At 49.9% G+C, this 12,346-nt stretch overlaps 1 protein-coding gene across 1 annotated transcript in view; it reads left to right on the top strand.

Moving 5' to 3' along the window:
* The first annotated feature begins 273 nt into the window (after window positions 1–273).
* The window catches only part of LOC135904214 (luciferin 4-monooxygenase-like), a 45,184-nt gene continuing 33,111 nt past the window's right edge, over window positions 274–12,346 (top strand). The window contains exons 1-2 of the mRNA XM_065434854.2: window positions 274–331; window positions 6,668–6,796. Coding sequence (XP_065290926.2) covers window positions 284–331; window positions 6,668–6,796 — 177 coding nt within the window. The 5' untranslated portion in view covers window positions 274–283. The remainder of the gene's footprint in view (window positions 332–6,667; window positions 6,797–12,346) is intronic.

Raw genomic sequence — 12,346 nt, 5'->3', positions numbered from 1 at the left:
ATCGTTTAAGTATGCAACCACTGGCAATTTATGAACTTTCCTTGGATTCCGGAACAACCTTTACACTTTTTTTTATCCATGAATAAAACTGCTCGCGCCATTTTACAGAAACGGCTGCCATTAAGCATTCACAGGAACTGTCTAATTACAGCGTACCTTATAAAAACGCTCAAAACACGCTGTACACTTCCAGGTGACTAGCCTGTGCGCCTTTCCTACGGCATTCAGAAAGCTGGTCTTTCAGTTGGAAGAAGGTGCGGTCCCATCGTTGAAGCGAGTCATAATGTGCGGCACTGTTTTTACCGAAGACGTGTACCAAAGAACACTCCAGGTGAGGCGCCCTAACCCTCGTTTCTACTTTCAAATTTTTGTTCTTGTATATATTATATGAAGAATCCCCGATACTGCTGCATGCGCACTTCCGTGCTCAAACTGCAGTTTAACACTGACGCATGGGGCAAACTGATCAAAACTTCTGCCATACAATAACCTTGTGCGCGTCAGCCACAGATGGAGCAAAAGAATCTACAGAAAGTCAGGCAGCTAGAAGAGGCTTTTCATTATAGCTACCCTACGCGCAGGGAAAGGGTAAGCGAATTTACAGAGAAAGTGGATAGGGAGAGGAAGACAAATAGAGAGGAGTTCAGTGTAGCTTGCAAAGAGTATCGATCGTATGCTGCAGTAGCATGCGGTCTTTTTAAAGCACTGGGTCCATAGACCTCAAGAACACGGACAGTGCAGCGTTCTGATCGAAGTACTTTTACTAGCACTATCGTAGAAAATTTCGTTCGGAGATAATTACATGCCAGAGCGTAAAATAAATTGCAAGATTGTTAATTTTCAACTAGTCATTTACTGAACTCGATTGTATTACAACGATCTCAAGGAGATGAACAAATGTTGATAATAAGAACTATCTTAGAACACTGAATTCCTAGGCAACACTTCGTCTAATTGCGGGGGCATCAGGTTGCGATGCTGAGTTTTGAACGTGGTAAAGTATGCGTAGAGACAACTGCAAGATAATTAATTCTGTGATACGGTCCGTGATCTGCTTCGTGTTTCGAGAAGCATGTTAACCAGCCAAGCTCGAACGACACGTAAATAGAAGTGAGGACAAGCTTTTGTGGTAACCCTGGGAATTTCTCGTCCTGTATCATAATTCTTTCGCAACATTTTTTCTCCTAAAGCAGTGAATGTTGAAATGGCATAGTAGTCGCCTAATGGTGAAAGAACTCCGGCGCCGTATATTTCTGTACCACTGCTCCGAATTTGGCTCTCGTAGTAGACTCAGCCAAGATGCAGCCAACGCAATAAAAGTTATTTTTTATGCATCCCAAGTCAAAAATCGTAACAGGAAATTGTAATCAGAACAGTGCCATTAGCGTACTTCCTATACAAATGTGAGTAGGACGACGATCCAGTGCGTAAGCGAATTCAGATGCAGATCGAACGCACAAATTTGAATCTGTGAAGCGATGCTGTCGTGAACCCGGCTAAGGAAAAACGATATACATGCCCATTACATTATTCCGTTTCTAGCGTAAAAGAAAGTGGCATACGGATGTGGACTAGCGTACCCGTGATACGCACCGCGATATGTCTCATATAGGCTCGTATTTTTTTTCCATTTCTTCTTAGATGTTTCCGGGGTAGCGGCCACTTATTGTGCAGTGGGCATGTGGCGGTGGTGGTAAAACTTTATTCCCCACAGTAAGGGTCCTGAAGGACACTCGCCAGGACACTCGCAGGCGCCAGGTGTAGAGGGCAGCTCTCACGTCGGCACAGAGAGCCCGAAGCTCTCCGCCGCCGCGCGGGCCTCCTGGACAGCCCGAAGCCAGTCGTGCAGTGAAGCCCTTTTAGTACTTTGTCCCAATGTTACTTGTGCTTGGCGTAGGCGTCACTCGATGCACAACCATACAGCATGTGGTTCAAGTCTACACGTTCACTGCACTGTTCACACACATGTTGTCCATCGAAGTCTGGGTCTATGTGCTTCATGCGCCAGGGTTTGGGGTATGAGTTCGTTTGGAGCAAGCGTCACGTGACCGACTGACTGCGCGTTAATTTCTTATCCGGGGGCGGAAACTGTCGTCTGGCTAGATGAAAGTGCTTAGTGGGCTGGTTGTACGTGAATAACTGATCCCAGCACTTGATATGTGGGGTAGTAGGATAGCGGAGGGACGCGGTCGATAAGGCCTCGCGCTGCCTCGTGTGCGATCTCGTTGATATTCCGCAGGCCACCCCCTACCCATATGTGCCGGGAACAATACTATGAAGCGATCAGTGATGTTACTTGCACTTAAGATTTGTAGCATCGTCTTGCCTATCTCGCCCTTGGTGAAAGCTCGCGTGGCTCCTCTAGAGTCACTGTATACAGTTCTGAAGCTCGAGTCTTTGAGAGCGAGTGGTATCGTTGCTTGCTCAGCTACCTCTGGCTTCTTCGTGTAAAGCGTGAGTGAATTGCGCGTTCGCCTGTGTCCGTCGATTACTGCTACTGCGCAGGCTTGCTTTCCCGCTATGTATGCTGCATCCACGAAAGCTGTCTGGTCGGGAAACCTTGACGCGTCCACCGGAGAACAGATGTACGTTTCTTAGGAAGAGGATAATTTTAATTGCTTTTCGCGTGACTTTAGGTAACTGCAGGACGTTGTCCCTTTCCTCTATGGTGTTCAGAACGAGCTTGACCAGAATCTCTCTGCCCGCTTTGCTGCTTGACAAGCGTGCGATCTGTGCCGTGTACTGAGCCTCGATGATTTCGGCAAGGGTATTGTGCACTCCTAGCTGTAAGAGTAGATCAGTGGGGGCATTATCGGGGCGCCCCAATGCTGTCTTGAAAGCTCGGCGTATGTGTACTTCAAGCCTTTTCCGATGTTCTTTTTTCAATTTGAGCATCGCAGCCACGTATCTGATGTGACAGAGTACAAAAGCGTGGACCATCCTAATGGCGTTGCCTTCACTCAGTCTCTGCCTATTCATGATGCGCCGAAACATTCGGATCGCTTTCGCAATCTTGACCGTAATGGTGTCCAACATCACCCAAGTGTAGCCGTTACTTTGGATGATTAGTCCGTGAATTTGTATTTTGTCAACCTTACGCATGCGATTTCCGTCCCTCTCGTGTAACTCAATGTACGGAGTGTGCTGTCTGCGCCAGTCGTTGGACGGGCGCCCTAATTTTGGGGGGTGGTAGATGAGCAGCTCGGATCTTCTGGAAGAACAGCGAAGTCCCATTGGGGTGAGGTGGGCTTCGGTAACGGAGTTGGCTTCTTGCATGCGAGCTTCCAATTCCGCATCGCTGCCACCGGTGCCTCAGATGGTGGGTCGTCTACGTATATGGTGTGCTACTCATCGGCAATTTCACCCAGGGCGCGATAGGCCTTTGTCATCGCTAAGTTAAAAAAGAATGGTGAAAGTACTGAGCCTTGTAGTGTTCCCTTATCTCTCAGATCAAAGCTCTCCGAGACGTGCTCGCCTATCCGGAGAGTGGCTGTTCGATCCGCTAGAAACCGATGAGGATAGCAATAGGGGCTTGTTGGTAAAGCATGTCTTATTTTGCGCCTTAACGCCTTTACGTAGCGGTAGAAGCGTTTTACGAGATTGTGGTTAGATATGGCTCTGAGAATGGCCTAATGTTGTATCTTGTCAAAAACTTGCTCCACGTCGAGTCCCAGGAGCGCCTTGGTGTCTCGTGGGAGGCGATCCAGCACTTTTCTTGATTCGTAGCATGACGTCTTGCGTTGACAGACCCGGCCAATAGCCGATCATATTGCAGGGGAAGTGCTCCTTTTCCTCTACATATTCCGATAGTCTATTCAGGATGACGTCTTCGGCTAGCTTTACTAAGCAGGACGTTTGTGAGATGGGCCTCACGTTTGGTAGCCCCAACGGCTTGCCCGGTTTTGGGATGAGGCCCGTGTTGGTATGTTTCTACTCTACAGGTAGATGGCCGAATTTACAGGCTTCGTTGCTTTGTTCCGTTAGGAATGTGACCGAGTTGTCCTCCTAATTTCGGAGACCCCAATTCGTGATGCCATCGGGGCCTCCTACAGAGTTACTGCTGAGTTCGTGAATTGAGAAGCGTACTTCACTTTCTATGAAGTCCATACCTAGCTCTAAGTTTGGGACACCATCATAGTTGTTCTTTCGTAAGGTACTGGGTTGCCCCGATTTAAGCGGTAAGTACCGCTTGGCAAGGTAATCTATAAGTGCTTCGGCAGTACTGGTTTGCTTCGCGCGGTATACTACTTTGCTTAGCCTGATCCGTTGCATAGTTTTGTACTTTGTTCCATTTTTGTCGAGGAGGTGTTTTATGCACCCCCACCCACTCCCTCTGCGTATTGGCCCGTTGAGGGAGTTACCAACTTCGTCCCATTGTTGTCGGGAGAGAACCATGCAGTAGCTTTCAATGGTCTTGTTGAGTTCAGCAAGTTTCCTTCGTAGTCTTCTGTTGAAAGGTAGACCCTTCTACCTGGCTAGAATGGAATGTTTGGCTTCGAGAAGATTCGCTAGCCGACTGTCCATTCTCTCTACCTTAACCTTCGTGGTAATCGTTCGTTCCGAGGCTACGATGTCTGCTTTGAGGAGCTCGGTCCAGGTCGTTATCGTGTGCATTGTGTTTGCTCCTGATTAGTTGGATGGCTGCGTGCGTATTGCACAAAATTTGTTCCAATCGATTAGTTTGTACTCCTTCTTCTCCTTTCCAAGCAGCTCTGCATCCATTCGGAGAATACAGTGGTTACTGCCAAGGTCTACGCCCGAGTTGTACCAGGCAGATTTCCCTAGGCCCCGAAGGGAAGTGCGGTCCGGTGTGGTGTCTAGATGTGGGAAACCCCCACATCTAGTTGGGGTTTCCGGGTCTGTTACCAGTGTGAAGTCGAGATCGGACGCTGTCGTGTGAAGACGATATACCTTGCTAGACGGATACCTGTAGCCCCATGCCCTGTGTGGGGCTTTAAAATGTCCCCCTACAATCAGCGGACTATCTTTGGCGATGTGGGCAATCTTGCTCAGAATGCATTTGAACCTTTGCCTCATATCCTCAGGGCTGCTGTACAGATTTGTGAGGAAGATGCTTTGCTTGTTCCCTACGAGGTCGTTAGGTATGAACTCGATCGTGAGGTTATCGATTATCGTTATCTTAATAAACGTGCGGACAGGCTTCTTAGAGGATCGCCTGTTCTGCGCATATGCCATAGTACGGAAATCATATTTTACAAAACGTGACGACCATCTCAAAAGACCCCTGGCGTTGGCGCGAGAGAATTGTGCGTGAAGGTATGGAATATTGTATGTTTATTTTTTCTCAGTTGGACTGCATAGCTTACAGTAAACAAGGTGTGTGACCGAAATGCTGAAGACATTAATTCGGTGCAGTTTCCCTATGCTGAAATAATTGTTGGACGGCAGTGGGGAATCACAACGGCGTCGCGCATGACCTGAAGTCGTCTACGTAGTGCGCCCCAGGCTATAATATGGGAGCTAATGATCTCTTGGACTTCATTTCTTTGATGTTGAGCTGTGTTCCTTTACTACTTGTTCTCTCGCTTTTCACTTTTTCGTCTTGCTTGCATCATTCGAACGATGTTTCTGAACAGCGTGACGCTATTGACACGCGCTATCTTGTGTGTGCAGTTTCCATGTCTGACTCGACTATTGTACGTTCTAGAATGCGCGGGAGAACCACTGGTTAGGGTGGAATCTGCGCCGAGTCATGTTAAATAGCCGGCGTGTGTTATTGTGGATATGATTTCGGCAGTCGACTTCTGTGTATGCCATTTTTGTTAGGCTTGAGTGTTATTTGGTTTTCTTGATACAAGTTCGCCCAATCAAGAATTAGGTTACGTCACTCGGAATTGTGCAATCGCCTAGCTTTTCCCCGTCGCTACAGTGTGGCAATATGGACTACTGTGTAGTGGCTCCAATTTATTAGTGCTCTTACGTTAAGCCAGAATGACGACGTCGGGAAACCGCAGTGTAAAGTTCAGTCATGAGGACTGCGCCTTCAATAGGTTTGAAAATTGTAAACGCTTCAAACCTCCCTTGCGAGAATTTTTCCATAATGCATATTACAACGGGCACACACACTGGATCGGACAGTAGACCTGAAGGTAAATTTCTTGAGTCCATTCACTGGGCGCTTGCGACTAGTGACAATTTTATGTAAGACTAATTTCGTGTACCACCAAAGTGTGACGCAAGCAACGCAGATGGTGCTCGTATTTGTGTCATAGCATTGACCGAGGATTTACAAAGCTAGCTGTCACCCCGCTGCACTGCTGAGAACCTGGCCGCCAAGAGATAACGTTTGCTTGTTCGCATTTATATCCACCTGTCTCGCAACTCCCTTCTCGTAACTTAGCGCAGTAGGAGAATCCAAGTTTTGAGCTGCGAAGTGTCGCTAAATATGCTATGGGTTTCCATATTGTTTGCATTAGGTGAATAGTGGAGAACGACTTGGAGATGAACTATTATCAACATAAAGGGCGATGCGGGTGGTGTCCTAAATAAGGGAAAACCTTCTGCCACATCGGCAGCTAAACCATGAGCTAAGCCAGAAAGTAAGACGTCATAAGTACCATTGGTGCGCATGTGAACAATTGAGCACTGTTCCCTCAAACGTTAGCAGTTTTGCCTCCAACAAACCCTTTTTTTTCTTTGCGCGCAGGTGCTCCAGCTTGAAAGCCTAAGGAATGCCTACGGCTTATCTGAAGCCATCGGGTTCATCTCCATCACGGCGCCGAACACCATTGGATATCGTAGCGCGGGTTACCCACTGCCAATGGTCGAATACAAGGTACGGCAGAAATACGAAAAAGAAAGTATGCGAATAGAAAGATAAACACTCCCGGTAACATTATACAAGAGCATACTGTTCTAACAAAGAATTAGTGGCCTGGCGTGTTGGCTAATATGTTCGCTACCATCATTGACTGGAGACTGATGCACAGGAACTTTAATACTAAGAAATTCATAGGGTTGGTATCGGCCCGAAACAAATGCACTTTTCGCACCTTTTGTAGCCATGGCCACTCTTCCTGAATAGCATGTTTTCTGTTCTGGTGTGGGCATTCTACACATTTTCACGTGAGTAGTAAATGTCACCGATCACTTGAATATACCAAATACCGCTGATTATAATGCCGTGACCTTACCCGACGTTTTGTTCGCGTACCGTTAGGATACTCGAGGCAAACATTTTTAATGACGGTGGTATCGCAATGCACTACCACAAGAATTTGTGTTTTTGAATGTGTTCCACATTTGCTTCGGGATACTTCTAGCGTCGTATGCCTGTTAGAGCCTCTTCCCGGGTCAATTCGGAAGGACTAAATATTTTATATCTGGCGTTATTATTGTCAGACGCGCCGTAGTGGGTGACTCCGGAATAATTTTGTCCTCCTGGGGTTCCTTACTATGCACCCAATGCACAATACACGACTGTTTTTCCATTTCGCCCCCATAGAAATGGCGCCGCTGCGGATGCCACGCGCTCCGGCGACCTCGTGCTGTTCTGCTACATTGCATGCCTACATCAAGGCAACAGGCGCTCCCCCCTCTTCGCTTCGTTCTTCTGAAGTGGTTGCCCTTGGTGGCAACCTGCGAAATTCCCGGAAACCACTGTACACTTTCTGTGGGTTGAAGTCAGTAGTCCTGTGGCACAGCGCACCACGACGAATCCGCTCACAGCCTTCAGAATCTTACAGGATTTCTGTCCCCTTTCAGAGACCGGTTTTGTGCAACCCGGACTTCGACTGAAGAGAAAAACGATGCGGTTGACGTCATCACTGGTCCTTCCTCGTTCTGCCGACGATGGGGTGCTGAAAAGAATTTAAGGCAGAGCCGGCCCATTGTTAGAGAGAGATTCGCCACCAGCCGCCCCATCGGTTTGGTGTGCCGTTCGGCTCCGCTACTTGTATGTTATTACCTGCTATTACCTGATATATGCAAATATTGTATAAAGTTTGCCGTCTCTTCTTCGTCGGCTCCAAGAGACCGTCTCTCGTCTTCGACCCCGAATCACAATAGGTTAGCAGCGCTACACCGAAGCAACTACGCCACCACGGATGGTTCTGCAGAATAGTCGATAAATCTGTGAGATTTACCGAACTTCCTTCGAAGTCACTCGATACTGCACTGCAAGGAAGACAACGCGGTATGATGGCGCTCTACGCAAATTTTGATGATTATTCGTAATTACGGAGAAAATAATCATCAACATGTTGTGCAGTAATGTAATGTTCCCTTCTTGCTCAAGAGATTCAGTCACAGGCATCCAAGATATGCACAGTTTTAATATTGACCGCAAGCATTACGAGGAATGAATAAAAAACAACGCCCATGCAGCTCGTAGAGACGGTAAACCAGCGAAGTTGAAGGCTGCGGTCTTAGTGTTTATGTTGACGATGTAGTTGCGCTTCGCGAGATAGCTCGGCTGCACGAGCCGCCGGATCTGCCCGACATTGCAGCTTGAGCTGCGCACCGCGGGGCCCGATCGACTGCCGAGGTGTTAGCGCACCGCCCACGAGATCTCTCCCGCTCCTGTTCTCGGCGCCTGTTGCTCGTCGGCCAACTGCTCCTCGGGAGAACGAACGGTGCGTTGCTGTCCCATTGGGAAGTCAGAGATAGACTGCTGCGCCCGCGCTCTCCTGGGATACAGAATGACGTCACTATCGGTGTAGCCAATAGCGCTCCACATCTTCTGCCGGAGGCGTTCTGTGGTCGGAGCACGAACGTTGCCCCTAGGCATATACAGCTTCGCCGTTAAAATATAGGGGAGACTGATGCTGCGCTTTTAAGCGTATGAAGCGATGCCTTAATTGTTCCGTTCAGTGGTTTCTGTTACGGCACAGCCACTGCTGACGCCTAAGCCGCTTGACCTTAGTCGCCTCAGTCGCTTAGCCTCCGCTTGTCGCGCCAGAGTCGCCTGGCATATTCGCTACTGAGCTGCTGTCCGTGGCGATCCAAATCTGTGGTTTGCGATTTGAGGCTTCGCTTCTGGCATTTCGCCGCAACTACGCGTGCACGCAATTGGCGTCTGCCCGTCGTATACAACACTGGCGTTCTGTGCGATCAGAATTCGTCTGTGCTTTCTCCGCAGCTATCTTCCGCGGTCTCTCTGGAGGCCGAGGCTGTGGTACAGATGGGCCAGCACAGGACGCCGCAGACGAACCGGCCACATTATCTATTGAAGAATTGATGGCAGCATGCTGAAGACAGAAATGAGGAACGAAGCTTGATGGATGGAGGGAGGGATTGATATTGTTACGTAGGAAGACACCGACGAAAAATATGTTACGTAGGAAGACACCGACGAAAAGCTATTTACAAGTATATTTACAAGGCAATACGCCGCAGTTGATCAAGAGGCAACAGCCCGCGCTAGCTTCCAAACGTCGTCTTCGTCTTCTTCCTTCTCGGCTCTTCGTCATTGGGAATACTACCCCGTAGCACTACCCCCGGCGGCAAAAGCACCGTCCCGGAGCGACTAAAGGCTGGACTCTGAAGCAGTGTAGTAGGTCTTGAGCCTACTGACGTGCACGACATCACTAGATGCCAGAGTAGATGACGAGGTTGAGCTCACAGGAGCAATTTCATAAGTCACAGGCGTCACCTGGCGCAGCACGCGGTAGGGCCCTGTGTATCGCGAAAGGAGCTTTTCGGAAAGTCCAACGTGACGACAGGGCGACCACAGGAGCACGAGTGCACCAGGCGAAAACTGTACGTCACGGTGGCGGGCGTTGTACTGACGCTGCTGCGTGGTTTGCGAGTGGGTCAGTCGAGCACGGGCAAGCTGGCGTGCATGATCGGCGAGGGCGATGGCGTCGCGCGCATACTCGGTTGTTGAGGTCGCAGCAGGAGGAAGTACCGTGTCAAGGGGCAAGGTCGGTTCGCGACCGTAGAGTAGCTAAAATGGAGAAAATCCGGCGGTGTCGTGCCGGGAAGAATTGTAAGCGAAGGTGACGTAAGGAAGGGCAACGTCCCAGTCGTGGTGGTCCTTCGAAACGTACTTGGACAGCATGTCGGTAAGAGTACGGTTTAAGCGCTCTGTCAGGCCATTGGTTTGAGGATGGTAAGAGGTAGTCAGCTTGTGTTTAATAGAGCAGGAACGCACAATGTCGGCGATAACTTTCGAGACGAAGTTACGACCACGGTCAGTAAGCAGTTGTCGCGGGGCGCCATGCACTAAGATAATGTCACGCAAGAGAAAGTCCGCGACGTCAGTGGCGCAACTAGTAGGTAGAGCCCGCGTGATTGCGTATCGGGTGGCGTAATCAGTTGCGACGGCTACCCATTTGTTCTCAGAGGATGACGTGGGAAAGGGACCGAGGAGGTCTAATCCAACACGAAAAAACGGTTCCACAGGGACGGTGATCGGCTGGAGATGACCGGAAGGTAGCACCTGAGGCGTTTTCCGACGCTGGCAGGGATCACAGGCAGCAACATAGCGTCGGACGGAGCGAGCAAGACCAGGCTAAAGGAAGTACCGAACTACTAAGACCAGAAGCGGCGGCGGACGCGGTCGTACGTGCGGGTTACGCCAAGATGTCCTGCAGTGGGTGCGTCATGCATCTGAAAGAGCACAGTCTGGCGTAGATGTTTTGGCACGACAAGAAGAAGATCAGGGCCATCAGGGAGGAAGCTCCTTCGGTACAGAATGCCGCCCTGGAGGACATATCGGCGAACGGATGCGTCGGTAGGTGTAGAGCGCAGGCGCTCGATGAGGACTCGCAGCGATAGGTCTCGGTACTGCTCATCGGCGATGTTAGCGAAGGCAGACACAGAGAAAATGCCGTCGGCGGTACTACTGTCGGCGTCGTCAGGCTCGTCTACCGGGTAGCGAGACAGGCAGTCAGCGTCCTTGTGTAGTCGGCCAGATTTGTAGGTGACAGAGAACGAATATTCTTGGAGGCGTAAGGCCCAGCGACCAAGTCTTCCTGAAGGGTCTTTCAACGAGCATAACCAACAAAGCGCGTGATGGTCTGTGATAACGGAAAAGCGTCGGCCATATAGGTATGGGCGGAACTTCGCAACCGCCCAAACTAGGGCCAGACACTCACGCTCAGTGATGGAATAGTTGCGCTCCGCGGGCGAGAGGAGCCTGCTGGCGTAAGCGATAACACGGTCGTGGCCACGCTGGCGTTGTGCCAGTACTGCGCCAATTCCGTGACCGCTGGCATCAGTACGGACTTCGGTAGGCGCAGAAGGATCGAAATGGGCCAGAACGGGAGGCGTTGTGAGAAGATCGATGAGAAGCGAGAATGCAGAGGCCTCGTTATCGCCCCACTGGAAAGGGGCGTCTTTTTTCAAAAGCTCGGTTAGTGGTCTTGCTATGGCCGCGAAATTTTTGACGAAACGGCGGAAGTACGAGCAAAGGCCGATGAAGCTGCGCACATCCTTGACACACTTCGGAACAGGGAAGTGCGTAACAGCGTGGATCTTGCCTGGGTCCGGTTGCACTCCGTTTGCGTCAACGAGATGTCCAAGGACGGTAATCTGGCGACGGCCGAATTGGCACTTCGATGCGTTGAGTTGCAGACCGGCTCGCCGAAAACCGTCCAGGACTGCTGAGAGGCGCTCGAGGTGCGTAGCGAATGTTGGGGAGAATACTATAACGTCGTCCAAGTAGCACAGGCGCGTGGACCATTTGAAACCGTGAAGAAGGGAGTCCATCATGCGTTCAAAAGTGGCAGGAGCGTTACATAGGCCGAATGGCATCACCTTGAATTGATAAAGACCGTCGGGAGTTACAAAGGCAGTCTTCTCGCGGTCGAGATCGTCCACGGCAATCTGCCAATAGCCGGAGCGAAGGTCAATAGAGGAGAAATAGCGAGCACCGTGGAGGCAGTCAAGGGCGTCATCAATCCGAGGTAGGGGATACACGTCCTTTTTGGTAACCCTGTTAAGGTGCCGATAATCCACGCAAAAGCGCCATGAGCCATCCTTCTTTTTTACCAGCACAACCGGTGACGCCCATGGACTACATGGTGGTTCAATAATGTTCTTGGCAAGTATTTTGCGAACTTCGGAGTGAATCACTTGCTCAGCCGGTGATACTCGATACGGGTGGCGATGAATAGGAGGGGCATCTCCGGTATTAATGCGATGTTTAACAGCTGTTGTTTGGGCCAAAGGACGATCGTTAAAGTCAAAAATATCTTGGTAGGAAATCAGAACGCGGTAGAGCGCACGAGCGTGCTCGGACGGCATGTCGGGTGCAATCATTTTCTGTAAGTTGGCGATGGTACAAGTTGCCGACTGCGATGGTAGAGGAGGATCGGTTGAATTGTCGTCTACTGAAATCGATGCTACAGAGTGATCCTCGAATGAGCAAAGTTGGGCCAGA

This window comes from Dermacentor albipictus, chromosome 10 (assembly GCF_038994185.2).
Source record: "Dermacentor albipictus isolate Rhodes 1998 colony chromosome 10, USDA_Dalb.pri_finalv2, whole genome shotgun sequence".
Lineage (NCBI taxonomy): Eukaryota > Metazoa > Arthropoda > Arachnida > Ixodida > Ixodidae > Dermacentor > Dermacentor albipictus.
This window is presented reverse-complemented; position numbering and strand designations above follow the sequence as displayed.